Source organism: Pseudogymnoascus verrucosus (assembly GCF_001662655.1).
Source record: "Pseudogymnoascus verrucosus strain UAMH 10579 unplaced genomic scaffold scaffold_1, whole genome shotgun sequence".
NCBI lineage: Eukaryota > Fungi > Ascomycota > Leotiomycetes > Thelebolales > Thelebolaceae > Pseudogymnoascus > Pseudogymnoascus verrucosus.
The window spans coordinates 750,380-767,581 of record NW_017263652.1 but is presented as its reverse complement, the minus strand read 5'-3'; the positions used below and the strand labels follow the sequence as shown (position 1 = coordinate 767,581).

Below are 17,202 nucleotides of genomic sequence, written 5' to 3'. Positions count from 1 at the left end.
CTGCCAAATCGCGCTAATAGCTTATCGCGCTCTCTGGCGTTTGCGCTTCTGCGAACGTTAGGTAAGGCGGACTACGGATGGCTCTAGCTCCATCTATGCATTTCAAAGCCGCAACTGGTCTATCGCGACAAGGACATACGACTCCCAGTCACTCTTAACAGCAACCTACAACACAACCAGATTCCTTGATACCTCCAACGAACACATAAAGCCGAACACGATGTCCACAGCTCCAGCTTCTGGCAAGGCGCCAGCAAACAACAAGGCAGAGGCCGCGACACCCGCCAAAGACTCGAAGCCGACTGTTACCTTGGAGGAGGATGATGAGTTTGAGGACTTCCCTGTAGATGGTATGAAGAATATGCTTTTCGTTGGACTTTTTGCATCACTCTCTCTTTACCTGCTTCTTTAATACGGTGTTGGTCCGCACGAGATAAAGCGCCGAAACTCGCCCGAACCAAGCTCTCAACTCTGAGAGCGCAGAGCTATGACACCAAGTGGCAGTCTTGTGTTCCTTTGGCGACGCAATCCATCAGATCTCATAGATTCCGCAGTAGTTTCTAGGAACCTGCCAGAGCAGGCAGTCTACTTCACCCTCGTCGTGTGCTCTGCGTCTTCATTACGAACTGTGCCAGGTACATACACAACCAAGCAAGAGCAATAACTAACTTATGCCATCACAGATTGGACACAAGAAGAGACCGAAGTACCAGGCGACAACACACATCTTTGGGAGGAGAGCTGGGATGATGATGATACTAGCGAGGACTTCTCTGCACAGTTAAAGTATGTCAGCATCCTACATGCACCCCACAACCCCAATCACGCCCCTCCGAATATTATATCAGCATACTAACGCGACGTCTATCACAGGGAGGAACTAAAGAAGGTGGAGGCGAGCAAAAAGAGGTGAACTGGGAGTTTGGAAGCTAAAGGGAGACACATTATATTCGGAGTCAGGAAGGCCAATCACCAATGCAATGCATAGCATAGAAGGCAGCTGTTTGCGCAAATAATACAAACGCCTCACACAAGCTATCAGGACCATCAGATCATTTGTGACTTTGAAACACATGTACAAATGCTATGCCATTTTATGCTATCACATTCCAAGCTCACAGACGCAGTTTCGATTTTAGAGATAGATCTAGCAACATCAGAGCTGCTCTAAATTGCTATATGTGCCAGCACTTTTCTAAATCTACTTACTCGACAGGGCAGAGACACCGGGGAGCTCCTTGCCCTCCAACAGCTCCAAGCTGGCACCGCCACCGGTAGAGACGTGGCTCAGCTTGTCCTCAACACCGTACTTGGCCGCAACGGTCGCGGTGTCACCACCTCCGATGATGACGGTCTTTCCGTTTTGTGCGGCGGCGACAGCGCAGTCCAGGATCTTCTTGGTGCCGTTGGCGAAGGCCTCGAACTCGAAGACACCTGGTGGGCCGTTCCAGAGGACGGTCTTGGCCTCGTTGATGGTCTGGTTGATGAGCTCAATGGACTTGGGTCCGCAGTCGAGTCCCATCCATCCGTCAGGAATGCCGGACTCATCGGTGGCGGTGCCGGTCGTCGCATCAGGGGCGAACTTGTCGCCGGTGATGTAGTCAACTGGCAGGACAAGCTTGACGTTGTTCTTCTTGGCCTTCTCGACCAGGTCGCCGACGATCTTGCTGCCAGCCTCATCGAACAAGCTGTTGCCGATCTTGACGCCCTCGAGGGTCTTCTTGAAGGTGAAAGACATGCCACCGCAGATGATGAGCGAGTCGACCTTGCCGAGAAGGTTGTCGATCAGCTGGATCTTGTCGCTGACCTTGGCACCTCCGAGGATGGCGAGGAATGGGCGCTCAGGGCTCTCAATGGCCTTGGCGAAGTACTCGAGCTCCTTCTTCATGAGGAAGCCGGAGGCCTTCTGCGGGGTGTTTACACCGACCATGGAGCTGTGGGCGCGGTGGGCGGTTCCGAAAGCGTCGTCTAATTGTATGTTAGAATCTCTCCGCAAAATTCGCAGGTGAAGTGAGTGCTAGAAATCGAAGTAATACTTACTGATGAAGACATCCGCAAGCTTGGTAAGATCCTCGCGGAACTTGTCAACGCTCTCCTTCGAAGCCTTGACCTTCTTTCCGTCAGCATCCTTGCTGCTTCCCTCCTCCTCAGCGTGGAAGCGCAAGTTCTCCAAGAGAACGACCTCGCCGTTCTTGGCGTTGTTGACAATCTCCTCGACCTTTGGTCCGACGCAGTCAGGAGCGAAGGTGACGCTGCAGCCGAGAAGCTTCTCGAGCTCTGGAACGACAGGCTTGAGCGAGAACTCGTCGTTGACCTTGCCATCTGGGCGGCCCAAGTGGGACATCAAGACAACAGTCTTGGCGCCGTTGTCGATGGCATACTTGATGGTTGGGATGGCACCGGCGATACGCTGTGTGTTGGTGACGTTCTTCTTGGAGTCGAGAGGGACGTTGAAGTCGACCTGTTTACAACACCGTTGTCAATGATGTATTTTAACAGAGGATAAACACCTCCATAAGCTGAGTCAACGTACTCTGATCAGGACCTTCTTGTCCTTGACGGACACGTCAGTGATGGATAACTTGTTGGAGAGAGACATGGCGATTATTTTGCAATAGTTATTTTGCAATAGTTATTTTGCAATTGAAAAGCACGAAGATGTAAGAAAGGTTGAGATGCTTCGTGGCTGCGGGATGAAACGGATAAGCGTTTTCGGCGAGGGGTCTTGGAAAAGTACCCCTCCTATTGAGATTTGGTGGGGTGATGCTATTACCTATCGACGAGCTTACCCCTGCGAGACCCATAGCCGATGACATCGTCCATTCGATTCACGTGAAATCGACAATACAATTACCAATGTATGATTCAAGGAAGTTATTATAGCTATTTACTAGCTAAGGCATCTTGGTTCCTGACGTGATGCTTTGTTTCCCTATTCCGTATACTCCGTACAGAAACAAAGCAACGCGTCTACAGAAAGACAGAAAGACAAAAAGATGCATCCAAGACACGCGCACCCCATGTCTCAACCCCAGTCAGCCATCTCGCTACTACAGCATCATACCAGAATCTAGACATCTAAACTGCAAGTCCTAGCAATCGTATTGTTAACAAAATGAAGATAGTACTCGTCACCGGTGCAAGTAAGAGTGTCGGATACGAAGTCGTAAAGGCCCTACTGCAATCCGACGAGTCCTACCACGTTTTTCTCGGCAGCCGTTCGCTGGAAAGAGGCCAACAAGCCGTCTTGACGCTTCGAAATGAGTGTGCCGATTCCCTCGGGCCGCGCGACAAGGGGTGCGCCCTAAAGGAGTGCCCCAATTGCTTCAACACTGTTGAGGCCATCCAAGTTGACATCGCTAGCGACTTGTCCATTGAGAAAGCTTTCGAGACCGTTAAGGCTAGCGTCGGGCGTATCGACGTCCTCATCAACAACGCTAGTGCGCAATACTGAACCTCTCCTAATTCTGTGCACACCTCGCTAACATTACCTAGGCGTTATTAAGGACCTCGACTACGTTCGCGGCAAAGCCTCGCTGCGTGAGAGCTTCACTAGCTCTTATGATGTTAACGTGGCTGGTACGCACGTAATGACGTGGACGTTCATGCCGCTCCTCTTGCAGTCCTACGACCCACGGCTCATCTTTGTCACCGGACTCGATACCTTCGAGGAGTCCGCGAGGGAGGATTTCCCGTTGCGGCCGCTAGAGCGCGGCTGGCCGAAGAAGGTAGAGCTCGAGACGGTCGGGTACCGCTGCACTAAGACCGCGCTCAATATGTTGATGCTAGATTATCACCACAAGCTGCAAGTAGATGGCGTCAAGGTGTGGTGCGTTGGCCCCGGGTTCCTAGCGACGGATGTGGGTGAGGGGGCCAACCATCCGAGCATTGGGGGACGCTTGCTGAAGAGCGTAGTGGAAGGAAAGAGGGATGGGGATACAGGGAGGTTCATTGTGAAAGATGGGATGGCAACTACCACTAATTGTATTCTACACTATAGGTAGTAACACATGAAGTAGTAAATACTGAGTATAAATATGTATTTGGACTACATAGTATACTTATACTATGTTGACTAAATGACGACGGACAGGCGTCCTTCTTCATCGTCAAGTGGATCTGGGTCTTCGCCTGCCGCCCCTCCCCTTTTTCTTCCCGCATATCATCAACAGCCGTGCAAACTACACACGCCGATGGCATTTTTGATTACGCTCCCGTCGATTCCGAAGCCATCAGAACCGTCTGCCCCTCTACGAAATAGAACCAGGATCCAATATTCACCTGTGAGAACTCTGTTAGTGACATTGGCAACATCCGCAACTCAATCCCCATCTGGACCGGCCTCGCCATCGCCCCCGGCGCGCGTCTCGTCCTCCCCTAAATCATCGTCCGCAGCTCCGACGATATCTCCCAGAAATGCACCGTGAGGCAATAAACCCGCCGTTTGCCCTGAAACCCGAAGACCTGCAAGCGCCCATCCCCCGCACCGGCCTCCCGCGGCCTGACGTCTTCGCCGCTTGGCTCGCGCGGCAGACCGGCGGCACGACGCCGGTCCTCGCAACGACAGTTGTCGAACTCTGGCGCTCTCACCTCATGTATCCGATCTACAGCGACTCGGCGGCATTTGTGCACGAGTTTGGCGGGATTCTCAAGTTCCGGCCCGACGTGCGCGAGCTCGCCACCCGCACATCCCGCGGCCTGCTCGCCAAGTACGACCTCATGTACAACGGTGCCAGCTCGATTACCAAGAATGCCTTCTTCGGCGCGCACTTCGCACGGAGAAGGCAGAGGACTGGGTGGACTCGCCCTACTCAACGCAGTCGCAATACTACCTGAATCAAACGCTCGACTCCAACCTGAACGTGATCTACGTTGCGTCAGACAACACCTCTGAAGTCAAACTTCTGGCCGCTGATGCTTCGCACCATGGGATCCACGTGGCCACCAAATTCGATGTCTTATCTGGGAGATGTTTGTGAGGGAGTCGAATGAGGAGGCGTTGGAGTATGCGACGGCGGGGAAGCCGGTGAGGAGTGGGGGAGACTAGACTAGATAGTTGTGGGACGCGGGAGGTTGAGGAACGGCCCGTTCTATAAAAATCCCTCAACTCTTGTTTAGAACGGGAGGTATTACAAAAGTTATAGAAAAATATTTACCACGACTCTCTTTATATTGTCTCTTATTAATACCTGCAAACAAAATTTGTAAGGGTTAGAATCAAATGAAATATAAATACTGTAAAAAAGAACCTCCTTTTATAGATGTAAAAATGTGTTTTCGTAAAGGTGTTTTAATACGCGGTTTTCCACACACTTATCAACACCGACTGTACTTTTACATACCTCGCTGCGAACTGCGGTGGATGCGGAGATGCGGAATCGTCAAATTCTCAAGGATTCTACTCCGTAGAAGTTCTTCGCCGCGAGTCTTAAGAAGGACGTTATGATGCTAAGACTTTATATTAACTAGGCTCTGAATTGGGTCTAGTGCTAGGTTACCACGTCGTTGCTCTCCTTACACTATCAACATTATTACAGAGTATAAAACAACACGAGGAGAGCAGATTTACCCTAAGCAGTTAGTCATTACCTCTCTCAAAAGAATGCTAGAGCTAACAAAACATTCGCGATGTAGTTGCTACCCACCAAAATGGAAGAAATCCCAGCTTACGACCGCGATGTTCTCGTTCGCTGCCTCACGCGTCACTACGAGACGCTCGTGCGTATGGGATATATGGAAGATTCGAATATTCAACGCCCACCACCTGGAGGCTGGGGCGACCAAATTGACGCTAAATCCCTTCGTATCATGGGCCGAAACGAGACGGTTATTGACCTCTTACGACACCTTCCATACCTCCAGAAAGACTACCCGATCATGCCCGACACCGAGCCGATACAATATCTTGGTATGATGTGGGATGATACTCTTGCCGACAAGATAGCAGTGAATAAATCCCTGTCAAAATTCTATCCCCCCCTCATGCCGTTTGACGATGAACCAGAACCTGGAATGATTTGCTTGACCTACGGCCGTGGCTCAACTGACTGGTTGATTGATACTAAAAAAGGCTACGTGTACCCCTGCGGCACCCATTGGGAGGTGCAGAGAACTCAAGAGGACCCACCATGGTTATGGTACAATCCTGTTGCTATCGAGAAGTACTTTAACGAAATGCATCATAAATTTCTTTCTCTCGACCTAATTCCTTTGCCCGGCGTTATTCATCAGCGAAAGCGGGGAGATCAGGACATGTTAGAACATGAAATATTCGAGGACGGCGAAGAACAAATTAGGGTAAGCTATAATGTGTTGCGGAGGAAGCAAATTACTGATCACATTTGGTCTAGCCTGTTAAACGGATCTTCCAAGATCACGGATGGCCCAACTTTGAGACATTTTCAAAGGAAGAATGTATTAAGGCCGCGAACATAGCCCGCCTGCAAGTCGTCGAGAAGTGGACTTTTCGGTGGGCCGAAGACGACATAATAAAGGCAGAAGCATGTGGTGACATGATAGAAAAGGAGGAGGCTCAACTGAGGCTAAAGAAGGCGCGGATTGAATATGCCCGTGAGTGGGAATGAAGATTCTGTGCTTTTATTTTTTGGATCCTTAAATTTTTACCTCTATTTTTCACTGTCTCACATCCCCTCCTTGGATTTTCACGAAGTAGTAGGAAGAAGACAGTCACGATTCTCAGTACATTTCGGGCCAACTCTCAACTACAAATCCTACAGGCGATACCGCAAGAACAGCATAACTTATACACTCCCACCACTTCATACACGACTCATCTACGACGTTGCTATGCAATAAGAGTATTCCGGCCAAAGCTGCGTCCCGCAACCCTCGCCAGCCGCTCCGAGAATAGGATTTAAGGAGTAAAGTAAACTCAACTCTATACCATTGTCGTCCGCAATCTGCCAGCAACTATCCCCTGTCTTCGCCTCATAGAACTTCGTACAGCTAGCAGGGATTCCTGCTTGTGTATTTGTCGGCTTTGGTGGCGTCACGGACGTTGGCGTGGGTGCTTTGGATGTGGTCGAACCAGACACGCCAGTGCAATAATAGTAATCTAGCCAGATTTCCGTGCCACAGTTTTCACCAGCAGCACCGAGAATGGGATTCCATGTGTAAAACAAGGAGAGTTCGATACCTGCATTTGCAGCCATATCATAGCAACCTATGCCGGTTTCTGCTATCGCCCATTTGTTGCAGTTTGCCGCAATCCCCTCCCTTGTTGCAGTGGGCTTGGGATTTGATGTGCTCGTTGGGGGGTTAGATGTGGTCGAGCTAGCTACACTTGTTGTGGTTGGAAGGTCTTTGCTAGTAGCAACACAATAGGCGTATTCCAGCCAAATCATCGTGCCGCAGTTCTCTCCATGCTCTCCAAGAACAGGATTAAGCTCGAACAAACGAGCCTGCGTAACCTGTCCGTCATTGGAGATCTTCCAGCATGAAGCAGCGGTCGAATTGGCCACCACATATCGAATGCAGTCAGCGGCAATGCCTTCTTGCACAAGTTCTGGTGGCACATCTGGATTCTCGATGATCGGCAGGGTAATGGTGCTGCCTGGTCCCCGTCGAACAGGACCCCCGGTATCATCAGGTATATCATCTTGTGGTGGTCCAACCAAGGAGCCCCCGGGCGCTCTGAGGATTGTTTAGTTCGTGACTAGAACAATATTAGGGGAACAACTTACTCTATACATATATACTGGTCTTTCACTAAGAAATCACAAGCTCCGAGAATGTTTGGATTCCACGTACTTAATTGTGCTAGGCTGATTGGATTCGTTTCATTCGATGCGGATTTCGCAATCGACTCGCTGTGGGTATATGGTCAGTCTAAGTACTCGTAGGGTCCTTGCAGGAGTTTATACCAGGTAGCACTTTCGCCGACTTGCAGGAGCCTACACGATTTTGGCACGCATATTAAACTGTCCGAATAACATTCTTCGCTGCCAGACGCCACCATCAAACTCCCTGTCGCAACGTTTAATTCTAGAGCGAGATAGTTGCAAGCCTCAATGCCTTCTCCACTTGCTGTTTGGACATCAACTTCTTGGCCAGTGCACACTGTGGCCGTGGGTGCTGGTGCTGTGCCTGTGGTGCTTGTTGTTGGGAGGGGTGAATTCAATTCAATTCAATATACTATTCTACTATTCTACGTATAGGTTGGCGGTTGGGCCGGCCGAACCACCAACCCAAAAGTTGGTGGTTGGGCCGGCCAGTTGGCCAACCAGAATAGTTGGTGGTTGGGCCGGAACATATATGAGAAAATGAATTAACTGCAAATTGGATGCTGCGGTGCTGTACTCATAGTATTTCCTTTTGGTGATTCAGTGCTCGCGATTTCGAGTCCTGACATCGAGTCTTCATCGCACAAGTTCAACAGCAACAATGTTGAACCTTCGCCATGTTCTAGCTCTGTTGCCAATGTTGGCATTGGCATTAGGCCAGGGCTTCCAGCTCTATCCCCTCATCCCGACAGATACTATGGCAGAGATCCTAAGCATCAGTCCCGGCTGCGTTGCCGCTCTGTAAGTTTAAATTTGCAATGCGTATCAATAGATGATGTGACTGACAAGAAGCCAGCAATACGACTCTGTCTTACGACAAAGATCTTTTCCAGTGGACCATTGACGTCGATAGCATATACTGGGAGCAAGGGAACGTGAGCACACTCTGCACAGAGAGCTGCATCGCGGACGCTCGCCTGTGGAAGGATTCTGTCAGTGGTCTTTGCTACGATGAGTACCTTAGGGTCGATTGCGAGCTCAATTCCGAGTTCTGGCTCAGAGTGGGAGCTCCCAATTCTAAGCTCAATTGAGAGTTCTGGCGCCTGGCGGAGCTGTGGGTGAATTAGAGCTTCAGGCTCAAGATCTCTCTCAAATATCGGGCCCATGGTTGGGTTCTAGAAGAGCCTTACCCTCATAGGTATCGGATTCTTACAGCTTCTGGTATTATACAACGCCTTATTCCTACTAAATCACTTGGAGTTGTAGAGCGAGCTCTATGGGGTGATATAGTAATTCCTACTTCTACTAAGGAAGTAGGCCTAGGGCTTGCAGCTAGAGAGGCTTCTACAAGTGCTCGGGTTGGAATATCCTGTCAGTGCAAAGGGCTGTGTAGTACGAAGAGGTGTAGGTGTTATAAGGAAGCAAAGGAGTGTAGTGTACACTGCCATAACGATGACCACGACTGTGGCAATTTTTGTTGACGTCCGCTTTGCTACTCTAGAGCCTGTCATATCACCTAATACCATTTATAGCCTTCTTCCATTCCATTCCAAGATATCACTTGGAGTATGGCACTGACTTTCTGATGATTGTAGGAGATTCTAGACATTATCGAGGAGAAGGATCTTACACCTGTATATGACAATAAAGCGGGTGTCAAATGTAAGTTCTCAGGTTTTCTTTGAGAAACACTGTAAACTTTCGGCTTACTAGTCGCACAGGGATCAATTGGGACACCGATCAGTGGGTTCTTATGACGATGCCGAAACCCTAGCTCAGAAGCGAGATTTTGGCAACTCACGCTGCCTTGGAGGTCTCATGGTTTGGGCATTAGATCAAGTTGACCAGGAGTCTAAAAGTGTTATCTATCCCAAAGAGTATGTACATCCAAGCCTTTCCTCTGTTCTATGCCCTTCCTGAGATTCTTGTTCTGCATTTCATGTAGCAGCTTCGTTGGTCTCTTAGTCCCTATATTCGCTGCTCCTCAGATGCCTCAGATGGAAGAGAAAATGTTGATTTTGTGTGCCACAGGTGGACTGCAGAAGAGATTAAAGAAGCTGAAAGCGAAGTTCAAGATCAAGAAGCTCAGGGTGTATGCTACACGACTGCCTGTAATGCAAAATGTCGTATTGGCGACCACGAGGCTGCCCAAATGAACGGCCAACCCGGACAATTATCTACCGCGGACCGCTGTCCTTCGTCGCAATATCGTCGCCTCTGCTGCTCCAAAGGAACTCTCATGGGAAAATGCAAATGGAGGGGCTACAGGGGTCTCGGCCTGAGTTGCATGGGCAGCTGTCACGTCGATGAGTTTACCCTCACACAAAATACTAACCATAAATCCGGTAATGAGGAACAGAGCTGTATGTCTAGAACTCAGAGCTTTTGTTGTCTAAATTTCAGTCCTCCGATCAGCAAAGAGCAGATAGTAGAAAAGGCCAAGGGCGAGGCCACAGATCTCGCCCTTGAGGTCGCTGCGAGTGTAGCACTAGAGATAGCTGCTAAAGCGTTCTGCCGAATTGCTATCTCGGCTGCGTTGATGCCGTTAAGTTTCATTCCTTTCGTTGGTACGTATTTTCTTGTGCACATCAAACCCCTCTCTATTCTTTCGGTTTCCGCGCTCCCTTTTAGCTTCCTGTATACTAACCCCTTATCATAATAGGCTGGATCATTCGCCTCGCAGTGCAGGCAGCGGTGCCGGCTCTAGCCAATCTTTGTGCTAAAGGCATTGCTAAAGCTGGCAAGGGAATCTTTAAGTTCAGGGGTAAAGACGACGAAATTCCGTATGACAAGCCGACTAAACCCAAAGTCGAGCGCAAGCCATCCGCGTCTCCGACCAGAATATCAACCAAATCGAATACTTGTTCTGGCAAGAATTTGCAGAAGAGGCTCCGTGACGAAACCAAAACCGTCAGCGTGGCTGTAGCACCTTCTTCTGAAGTCGTTGTAGTAAAAACATGTAGCGGTGATTTATATCCCCAAGCGTGTCTGAACTACAGATCAATCATAAGGGAACATCCAGAGCACGCCTCTGTCACTTGCATCAATAAATACGGCAGGGCACCACGGGACGAGGTAGCTAAATACAGAGCAGATCACCATAAAGGTTGGTGGGATGGATTCATGCGAGAGGCTAATGTCAACTGCGAGCGTGATGAGTATCCCTCAGCCGAAATGTGGCATGGACGGGACACCAATGTGTGGATCAGATTCCTTCCCAGAACAGAAAATAAAGGAGCTGGGCAAATGTTTAAGGATGTATGCCCCGATAAGGTGGTCTCTAACAATCTTGGCGTCCCGAGTAAATCTCATATTATTCCCGGAAACGGAGGGTGTGGAGGTAGAGACACAACGGTATACACCCAGGAATATAAAATCACGAACACAGTGTTTTCTATGGCATATACAAACATGCCAGCCTACGGCGACGGCGGCATGGCTGAAAACCCTTGCTACCCTGAGATACTTATCGCTGACCCTGGCTTCGCACTTAAGACCGAAGATCCATGGTATAAGAAACCTGCCAATGTTCACCGACAGTCAAACTGGGCATTATACAAAAAACCACCTCATCCCGACTTGCTTTTGCTTGCAGCAATTGGGGGCTGGCCTAAAAATGGCCATACCAAACGTGACACAGACGGAGGACTTGATCCGGAAGAGATCTTCATTGACGAGGAGAACTCCACACGAAGGCCTACCGAAGAGGAGCTCTTGAGAAACTTTGGCCTTCTTCGCTGCAAGGATGGGTGCGAGGAGGAGATGGAGGATCTGGGTATCGTGTTGTTGCCCTACGCACAAGGTTCATCCACATCGCCTTCGACGGTCGATGCGACAACTACAGCGCTGAATACGTTGCCTACTACGCTAAGTAAGGTGTTGATAACGGCGACTGAAATTCTGGACGAGGTAGCGTCTCTCATTACGCCGCCTCCCATGAATTAGCTTGCACTCTTTCGTGCGTGCGTTCGGATGAACTTTGGTTCCCTTTCAAATTTTGTATACTAGAACTCTGACTATTGTTATGCTAAATGCTTGAGTCTGGTTTTGATCACCTATGGGAGCTTACTCTGATCAATTTATCGTCTCCAAACGACCCGTCATTATAAGCTGCAAACATGTCTTGTGATCCTTTACCGCCGTCAAAGTTACTCCTCGAGAGCATCTAAGTGCCAAAGAACACAACTCCACTTGATTTTCCAGGACATAAACTTGGGGGATCCAACGCCACCGAATATAATTCCGAGTAATGCCAGCAGATCCTTGTGCGGTATGGCAGCGGCGCTCATTGGCAGCTTACCTGTAGCGCAGACTCTCAATCTGTGGTCTCAGCAACCTTGCCAGGCCTATTTCCATATATATCGTGCACTTACCTCCCATTCCTCAAAGCCATCCCCACCTAGCCCGCGTCTAGAAACCTCAACCAACTAAACAACATGGAACAAAAACCATGCAGCGACAGCAAAGCCGACGCGAAGGCGAAGAAGTCGCAAGCCTTTGAACACGGAACGCCTGACTTGCTAGACGTACCACCGCCACCCTACCTAGAAGCCCAGAGCCAGAACCCCATCCCAACCGGTCCTCCCCCGCGCGAGAACCCCGCCTACCAACCCCTCCCCCACCACACCCAAGCGCCCTCCCTCACCGACAGAGCGAGTGATTTAAGGACATGTAAAGAGAGTAAAGAGTGTTAGGGCAAGATGGCAGGATTATGCAGGATTATATACATTTTCTGTCATAGCAGGTCACGAAGTAGGTTGCGTGGGTTACTCTGCCTTGTTATTTTTACCTTGAAAATGGCCCTCACATTTCGGGGAGCAACCAATTTCGGGATTGTGATTGTAGTTGTCCTTAAGGCGGCAAGCCAAATTTATGTTAGCCTGGAGTTAGCCTAGGTAACCAAGCGGAGAGGACGCGTAAAGCAGCGGGCAAATTCCGCCATAAACAGTTGCTAAATCGCTAACATGTAGCGTATAGTAGATATACTCAGGAGAAAAATAGAATATCATTTCATTTAACGCCCAAGAATATGACCTAGATGCCCCGTCTTTTCGACCACGACGCCCCCTTTGACCAAGAACTGTATGTCCTTAAATATAATCCGTGAATCCATGAATCCATGCCCGTCTACCCTATGACAGCTGATATGAGCGTGTCAAGTATGAAATATGTATAAGTACAACACTTCAGCAGGCTCCTAATCGGAATATTCCCTCCGCAGTTGCGCCCTCTGAGGTGTTACTGGAGATCCAGCCTCCTTAGCGTCCTCCGCCGCATTCGTAAGTGACAAGTATGCTGTCCACGCGATTCCGACAGTAGATACGAATGGCTACCAAGATATATTAGCAAGAGGCCGGGTGTATGGGATACAGTGAGATGTGTCTTACCAACTGGAAATGGATCGGAATGACGCGGAAGTTCAATATCTGAACCGCCGGCCAGAGGGCGTAGTTGGCCTTCAGCGTCGGCACAAACATATCTTGCAGTTTATGCACAACCTGCTTCTTTCTCCCTCCCTCAGCAACTGTCATTGCCGTAAAAAAGAGACAGAGACCAAACGGTGCGAATATCAGCTGATCAAACGCAACCCTCTTCATTGCCGGTCCGAGTGCACTTCCCTTCGTAATCGGGAATGACCTGCTCAGGAACTGGAACCACTTGAACTGCACCGGGGCAATCATACAGCCGTATCCCACGAATCTAGAGAGCCGCTCGAAGTCGAATGGTGGAGGAAGGATCTTGGACTCTGGAATGAGGTCCTCCACGCTGAAGGGGTTTCTCTTGTCAAGCTCGTGGATCTCGACTGCAAATGGGTCATCTCTGTTGTTTGGGCCGCCAGGCTTTCGGAGAGCGCGCTCGCGGATTGCAGTTATGCTTTGGGCAACTGTGTCGGCTATGCCACTGAGGACGGCGTTCGACGCCATCATCGTAAGGACTGAAAGCCAATTAGTGAAGGTCATGACCAGGGAGCTGCTGGATTGACATACTTGGATGTTCAGCATAGTAGCCGTGGAACTTGGCTACGAGCCTCGACATGATTGCAAGTTCTATGAAGGCGATTATCGCATGGAGGAGTGGCTGTGTGGCGAAGAGGTCTCGTCAGTGATGGGTTCGAAACAAACAATTGCACTAGGCATTGTGAAATCAAAACGTGGATCCCACTTACAGTATTCCAATAGGTATATGTGGTGTTTAGGTATCGTAGTAACTGCCGCCTCTGTATATCGAACACCATGGCTGCGACCTTGGGAATGCGGAGTTGAAGGTTGAGGTATCGAAGGCGGATCCGATGTCACGATCGACGCCTATCTATGACGTCTGCGCTGACCACGGGCTGATGTGGATCACCGATAAGTGTTGTTGGGGGGTCCAAGCGCCAAGAGCCCGTCATTCATACAACACGACAAACCTGGGGAATAGCCGCTAATTGAACAAACTCTGACGACAAACTCTGAAGAGAAATCCGAGGATTATGATGTTCTTTTGATAGGCTTTGATGGAGGAAGGATTCGCTGAGCCGCGTGTCGAAACTCTGCTTGTCTAGGATATTATGTAAACAATACAGGGATCCTAATCTTAGGAGGTAGCCCCAAGCTTGTGCATCAGACTCCGGAGTGGTTCAGGTTTAGATTGTCTGAACATCTCATCTCTATTCTCAGGATATCTTAAAATGATAGGCTATTAAAGAAATCAAACATGGATATGATTAAGGATCTCCAGGAGCCATGTCTCCAACATCCTAATGAACCAACCAACGACCTCCCGTTCATCCCTTATATATGTCCTCGGTGAATCGATCAATACTCCATCCATCTCCGAGCTGTGACAGTGACTGCGAAGGAGGAGAACTTTTATAATCAGTCCCAGAGACTACAGTGCCGGGAGAGCTTGAATCTCTAATGTCCTGGTGATATTGCTGTTGCTGCTGCTGTTCTTCTTGCCGCCTGTATAGCTCACCCAGCATACCTGTAGACTGTGCCTCGAAACTAGACTTGAGCGCCTTCGAGTCATCCCAGCGCTCACCATAGGTCTTCAATGCCTCAATAATCTGCTCGATACAGATAATGCTCCGGCTAATATTATCTGTACGCCCCATATTTGGTATGGGGGGAGGAGGTGGTCCCCCTTGAATGGTGTTGACGAATGGAATGATTCCTTGCAGAAGTGCATTGAGGTTATCAGAAAGTACAGCGATGAACTGGCTTCCAATAAAGTAGACTCTGAGGGCGTCATGATATGTGTAGAATGCCGTATTGATCGGGTCCTTGGCGATGGGTAATAGCTTTTGAATATAAGATATGCAATATTCGAAGATCAGTGTCTTGCCCAATTCTGACACTGATGGGAATCGGCACGAAGGCGCCAAACAATAGACATAGCTATATAGGAGTTCTAAGTCGAAAAGTTCTCGTGTAGCCTGAGGGAGATGTTTGGGTAAATTTTCGGACCAGGTGCGCATTTCATAACACATCTGCCAGAGATATTGAGACGAAGGATGAAGAGGATCGCGACTCGACTGGAAAAGCTCTTGATACCAAGTGGATTGAGCCTTCCGCAGTTGGAATATGAGGAGTGATGCATCCAGGGCTGGCAATTTCGAAATTGGGCTTTCTGGATCAGATGTCGAGGAAAGATCAGCTGGAAATGCTACAGTGATAGCGTCGTCCGTAAATGAAAATGGCCGAGCATGTACCATGCTGATAGATCTATGTTGGGTGAGCATAAGCATGTCAATGATATATAGCATGAAAATTACCTGTCAAGTGCATATGCAGAGTAGAATATCTTTCGCCGTTGTTGAAGAGCCCTCTTGTCAACCGCCTGCTCCTTTGGTGGATCCTGGTGATAACCCAAGTCGACCGCAGCGCGGCAAGTGAATCCGATCAATTGCCAACTGTCAAAGTGTGCCGGGTCCAATGTGGAATATTGCACAAGCAGAATCAACGCTTGGATCTGCTGTGGATAGCCGGGCATGAGGACGTGGTCAGCAAATTTGAGTGCTCGCACAACAAAATCAACGCCATCCTTATAGAAGGTATCTGTGCTGCTGCGGGACTGGCACATGGAGCCTATCGCCAAAACCATATATAGTATCCAATAATCGAAGTCCTCAACATGTTGTGGATTTTCTTGATAGACCGCATCCAATGCGTTAAAGAGGGCGGTCTCTGGAAATGCTGGAAACAGGGACAGCACGTTTTCCAAATAATACTGAAGTAGCCCCATAGCTGTTTGCCTCGAGGGCATTTGTGGATTCTTTAGCCTTGGCAATGGCTCATTAAGAGACGCTGCCAAAATAAGTCTGGCAAAGGTTAAGCTCGTAGTTTTCGTGTCGAAGTCTCGCATGGTGGCATTGACAGTCCTATAAAAGTTAGGAGGGAGTACGGTCAACGTTAGCCAAGGGAAAGGAGGTCAAACATAAACCCAAAGTCTGAGACGAGTTCATTGACATCGGTGGCCTCCCGCCGTCGAGCAGCCTTTCCTTGGATGGCCGCACGGATAGCAGCCAGTGAGTCTTTTCGATCGGGGGGCGTCATAGGCGGGCTATCGCCTTCGTGCATAGTGACTGATGCCTTTCTCATCTTCGCATATGCTATGCGTTTCTCGAGCTTTTCCACTCGCGATTCGAGAGATGCAACATAGCTTGATATTCATTAGCATTTGCCTCCAACCGCCCAGTTCCCCATTACAACTGACCTCCTTTCTTTGCCTTTCGCAAACTGGTCATTGGAGCTTGAGCATTCATTCACTCTACCAGCCTTTTCACACGCCGTACATGCCGGGAGCTTGCCGTCACACTAAAGGGTGTAAGTAGCAAACCTCTAATATACCTGCAGAGCACATGCCTTGATCTTTGCTGCGCGGCCTATGATAAAATCAGGGTCATGTTTTAATTCCTGGCTTGGTTCATGAACTCACATCTTGAGCACGCGGCTACTGGCCGAGAGACCCTTAACAATGGCGAATCAAGGGCAGTATACCGATGCATAATGCCTTTCCGAAGCCCGACACCCGACGCTTTCAGAAGAAATGAGGGTATCCGGGCCGGCGCAGAGGCTGTTTAAGAAAGTAAGACGTGCAGGATAGAGATGGAGATGTTTCCGTGCAACGCAGTGCTAAGTAAGTGGGGTGGAAGAGGGGAAGCAAATGATACGACGAGTTGCAGCAAGGTGATGTTGTGCACCTAACTCCTTTGGTGTTCTAGGCTTAACTCTGCCGCCGCCCGTGCGGGTGGATTGGAGCCAAGGACGACGGATGGTACCCAAATGGTACTTGTACTTGTTTTCATTTCGCACGTCTTCATGCATGTGGACAGGCAAAATGAACAAGTCAACACAGGGTCCACATTGTCTTTTTTAGCGACATTCCACGGGGTTTATGTACGAGTTATGTACTGGTCTATAGTACTATTCTCCTAACTCCGCAGTATAAACTGAACAAGTACCTGCTTCTTTTGAAC

The 17,202-nt window shown here is 49.2% G+C and overlaps 9 protein-coding genes across 9 annotated transcripts; 5 read left to right on the top strand and 4 right to left on the bottom strand.

Moving 5' to 3' along the window:
- Positions 1-71: 71 nt before the first annotated feature.
- Positions 72-1,108, top strand: SEM1 (26S proteasome complex subunit). Its single transcript, XM_018269791.2, has 3 exons — positions 72-350; positions 684-786; positions 874-1,108. Exons 1-3 carry the CDS (start codon positions 221-223, stop codon positions 911-913), a joined length of 273 nt encoding a protein of 90 aa, XP_018135090.1. The 5' UTR covers positions 72-220; the 3' UTR covers positions 914-1,108.
- PGK1 (phosphoglycerate kinase) lies at positions 950-2,644 on the bottom strand. The gene is made up of 3 exons (XM_018269790.2): positions 2,534-2,644; positions 2,041-2,461; positions 950-1,968 (listed from the first exon to the last, which is right to left on the bottom strand). The coding sequence occupies exons 1-3, from the start codon at positions 2,597-2,599 to the stop codon at positions 1,202-1,204; spliced, it is 1,254 nt and encodes a 417-aa protein (XP_018135089.1). The 5' UTR covers positions 2,600-2,644; the 3' UTR covers positions 950-1,201.
- A 222-nt stretch (positions 2,645-2,866) lies between these two features.
- Positions 2,867-4,049, top strand: VE01_00257 (uncharacterized protein). Its single transcript, XM_059463258.1, has 2 exons — positions 2,867-3,440; positions 3,496-4,049. The coding sequence occupies exons 1-2, from the start codon at positions 3,116-3,118 to the stop codon at positions 4,002-4,004; spliced, it is 834 nt and encodes a 277-aa protein (XP_059320113.1). The 5' UTR covers positions 2,867-3,115; the 3' UTR covers positions 4,005-4,049.
- Positions 4,050-4,164: 115 nt separating this feature from the next.
- Positions 4,165-5,162, top strand: VE01_00256 (uncharacterized protein). The gene has a single exon (XM_018269788.2). The coding sequence runs from the start codon at positions 4,417-4,419 to the stop codon at positions 4,834-4,836; it is 420 nt and encodes a 139-aa protein (XP_018135083.1). The 5' UTR covers positions 4,165-4,416; the 3' UTR covers positions 4,837-5,162.
- Positions 5,163-5,649: 487 nt separating this feature from the next.
- VE01_00255 (uncharacterized protein) lies at positions 5,650-6,584 on the top strand (the record flags this gene model as incomplete). Its single annotated transcript, XM_018269787.1, has 2 exons — positions 5,650-6,297; positions 6,351-6,584. 2 exons carry the CDS (start codon positions 5,650-5,652, stop codon positions 6,582-6,584), a joined length of 882 nt encoding a protein of 293 aa, XP_018135082.1.
- A 210-nt stretch (positions 6,585-6,794) lies between these two features.
- VE01_00254 (uncharacterized protein) lies at positions 6,795-7,989 on the bottom strand (the record flags this gene model as incomplete). The annotated part of the gene is made up of 3 exons (XM_059463257.1): positions 7,884-7,989; positions 7,704-7,829; positions 6,795-7,653 (listed from the first exon to the last, which is right to left on the bottom strand). Exons 1-3 carry the CDS (start codon positions 7,976-7,978, stop codon positions 6,795-6,797), a joined length of 1,080 nt encoding a protein of 359 aa, XP_059320112.1. The 5' UTR covers positions 7,979-7,989.
- A 1,268-nt stretch (positions 7,990-9,257) lies between these two features.
- VE01_00253 (uncharacterized protein) lies at positions 9,258-11,687 on the top strand (the record flags this gene model as incomplete). Its single annotated transcript, XM_059463256.1, has 4 exons — positions 9,258-9,404; positions 9,464-9,619; positions 9,774-10,309; positions 10,405-11,687. Coding segments are annotated over exons 1-4 (1,977 nt in total). The 5' UTR covers positions 9,258-9,402.
- Positions 11,688-12,939: 1,252 nt separating this feature from the next.
- Positions 12,940-13,778, bottom strand: VE01_00252 (uncharacterized protein; the record flags this gene model as incomplete). Its single annotated transcript, XM_018269784.1, has 3 exons — positions 12,940-13,071; positions 13,130-13,677; positions 13,730-13,778. The coding sequence occupies 3 exons, from the start codon at positions 13,776-13,778 to the stop codon at positions 12,940-12,942; spliced, it is 729 nt and encodes a 242-aa protein (XP_018135087.1).
- A 48-nt stretch (positions 13,779-13,826) lies between these two features.
- VE01_00251 (uncharacterized protein) lies at positions 13,827-16,996 on the bottom strand. Its single transcript, XM_059463255.1, has 6 exons — positions 16,662-16,996; positions 16,589-16,608; positions 16,440-16,540; positions 16,161-16,385; positions 15,499-16,104; positions 13,827-15,448 (listed from the first exon to the last, which is right to left on the bottom strand). The coding sequence occupies exons 1-6, from the start codon at positions 16,729-16,731 to the stop codon at positions 14,509-14,511; spliced, it is 1,962 nt and encodes a 653-aa protein (XP_059320114.1). The 5' UTR covers positions 16,732-16,996; the 3' UTR covers positions 13,827-14,508.
- Positions 16,997-17,202: the final 206 nt, after the last annotated feature.

Bases quoted from the DNA above. Each gene is read 5' to 3' on its own strand.
- PGK1 (XM_018269790.2), bottom strand. From the start codon at position 2,599: ATGTCTCTCTCCAACAAGTTATCCATCACTGACGTGTCCGTCAAGGAC. The intron at 2,462-2,533 runs GTACGTTGACTC...TGTTGTAAACAG, and splicing joins ACAAGAAGGTCCTGATCAGA to GTCGACTTCAACGTCCCTCT. The intron at 1,969-2,040 runs GTAAGTATTACT...ACATACAATTAG, and splicing joins GCTTGCGGATGTCTTCATCA to ACGACGCTTTCGGAACCGCC.
- VE01_00256 (XM_018269788.2), top strand. From the start codon at position 4,417: ATGCACCGTGAGGCAATAAACCCGCCGTTTGCCCTGAAACCCGAAGAC.
- VE01_00257 (XM_059463258.1), top strand. From the start codon at position 3,116: ATGAAGATAGTACTCGTCACCGGTGCAAGTAAGAGTGTCGGATACGAA. The intron at 3,441-3,495 runs GTGCGCAATACT...AACATTACCTAG, and splicing joins CGTCCTCATCAACAACGCTA to GCGTTATTAAGGACCTCGAC.
- VE01_00251 (XM_059463255.1), bottom strand. From the start codon at position 16,731: ATGCATCGGTATACTGCCCTTGATTCGCCATTGTTAAGGGTCTCTCGG. The intron at 16,609-16,661 runs GTGAGTTCATGA...ATTTTATCATAG, and splicing joins AGTAGCCGCGTGCTCAAGAT to GCCGCGCAGCAAAGATCAAG. The intron at 16,541-16,588 runs GCATGTGCTCTG...TACACCCTTTAG, and splicing joins GCCGCGCAGCAAAGATCAAG to TGTGACGGCAAGCTCCCGGC.
- SEM1 (XM_018269791.2), top strand. From the start codon at position 221: ATGTCCACAGCTCCAGCTTCTGGCAAGGCGCCAGCAAACAACAAGGCA. The intron at 351-683 runs GTATGAAGAATA...ATGCCATCACAG, and splicing joins TGAGGACTTCCCTGTAGATG to ATTGGACACAAGAAGAGACC. The intron at 787-873 runs GTATGTCAGCAT...CGTCTATCACAG, and splicing joins GACTTCTCTGCACAGTTAAA to GGAGGAACTAAAGAAGGTGG.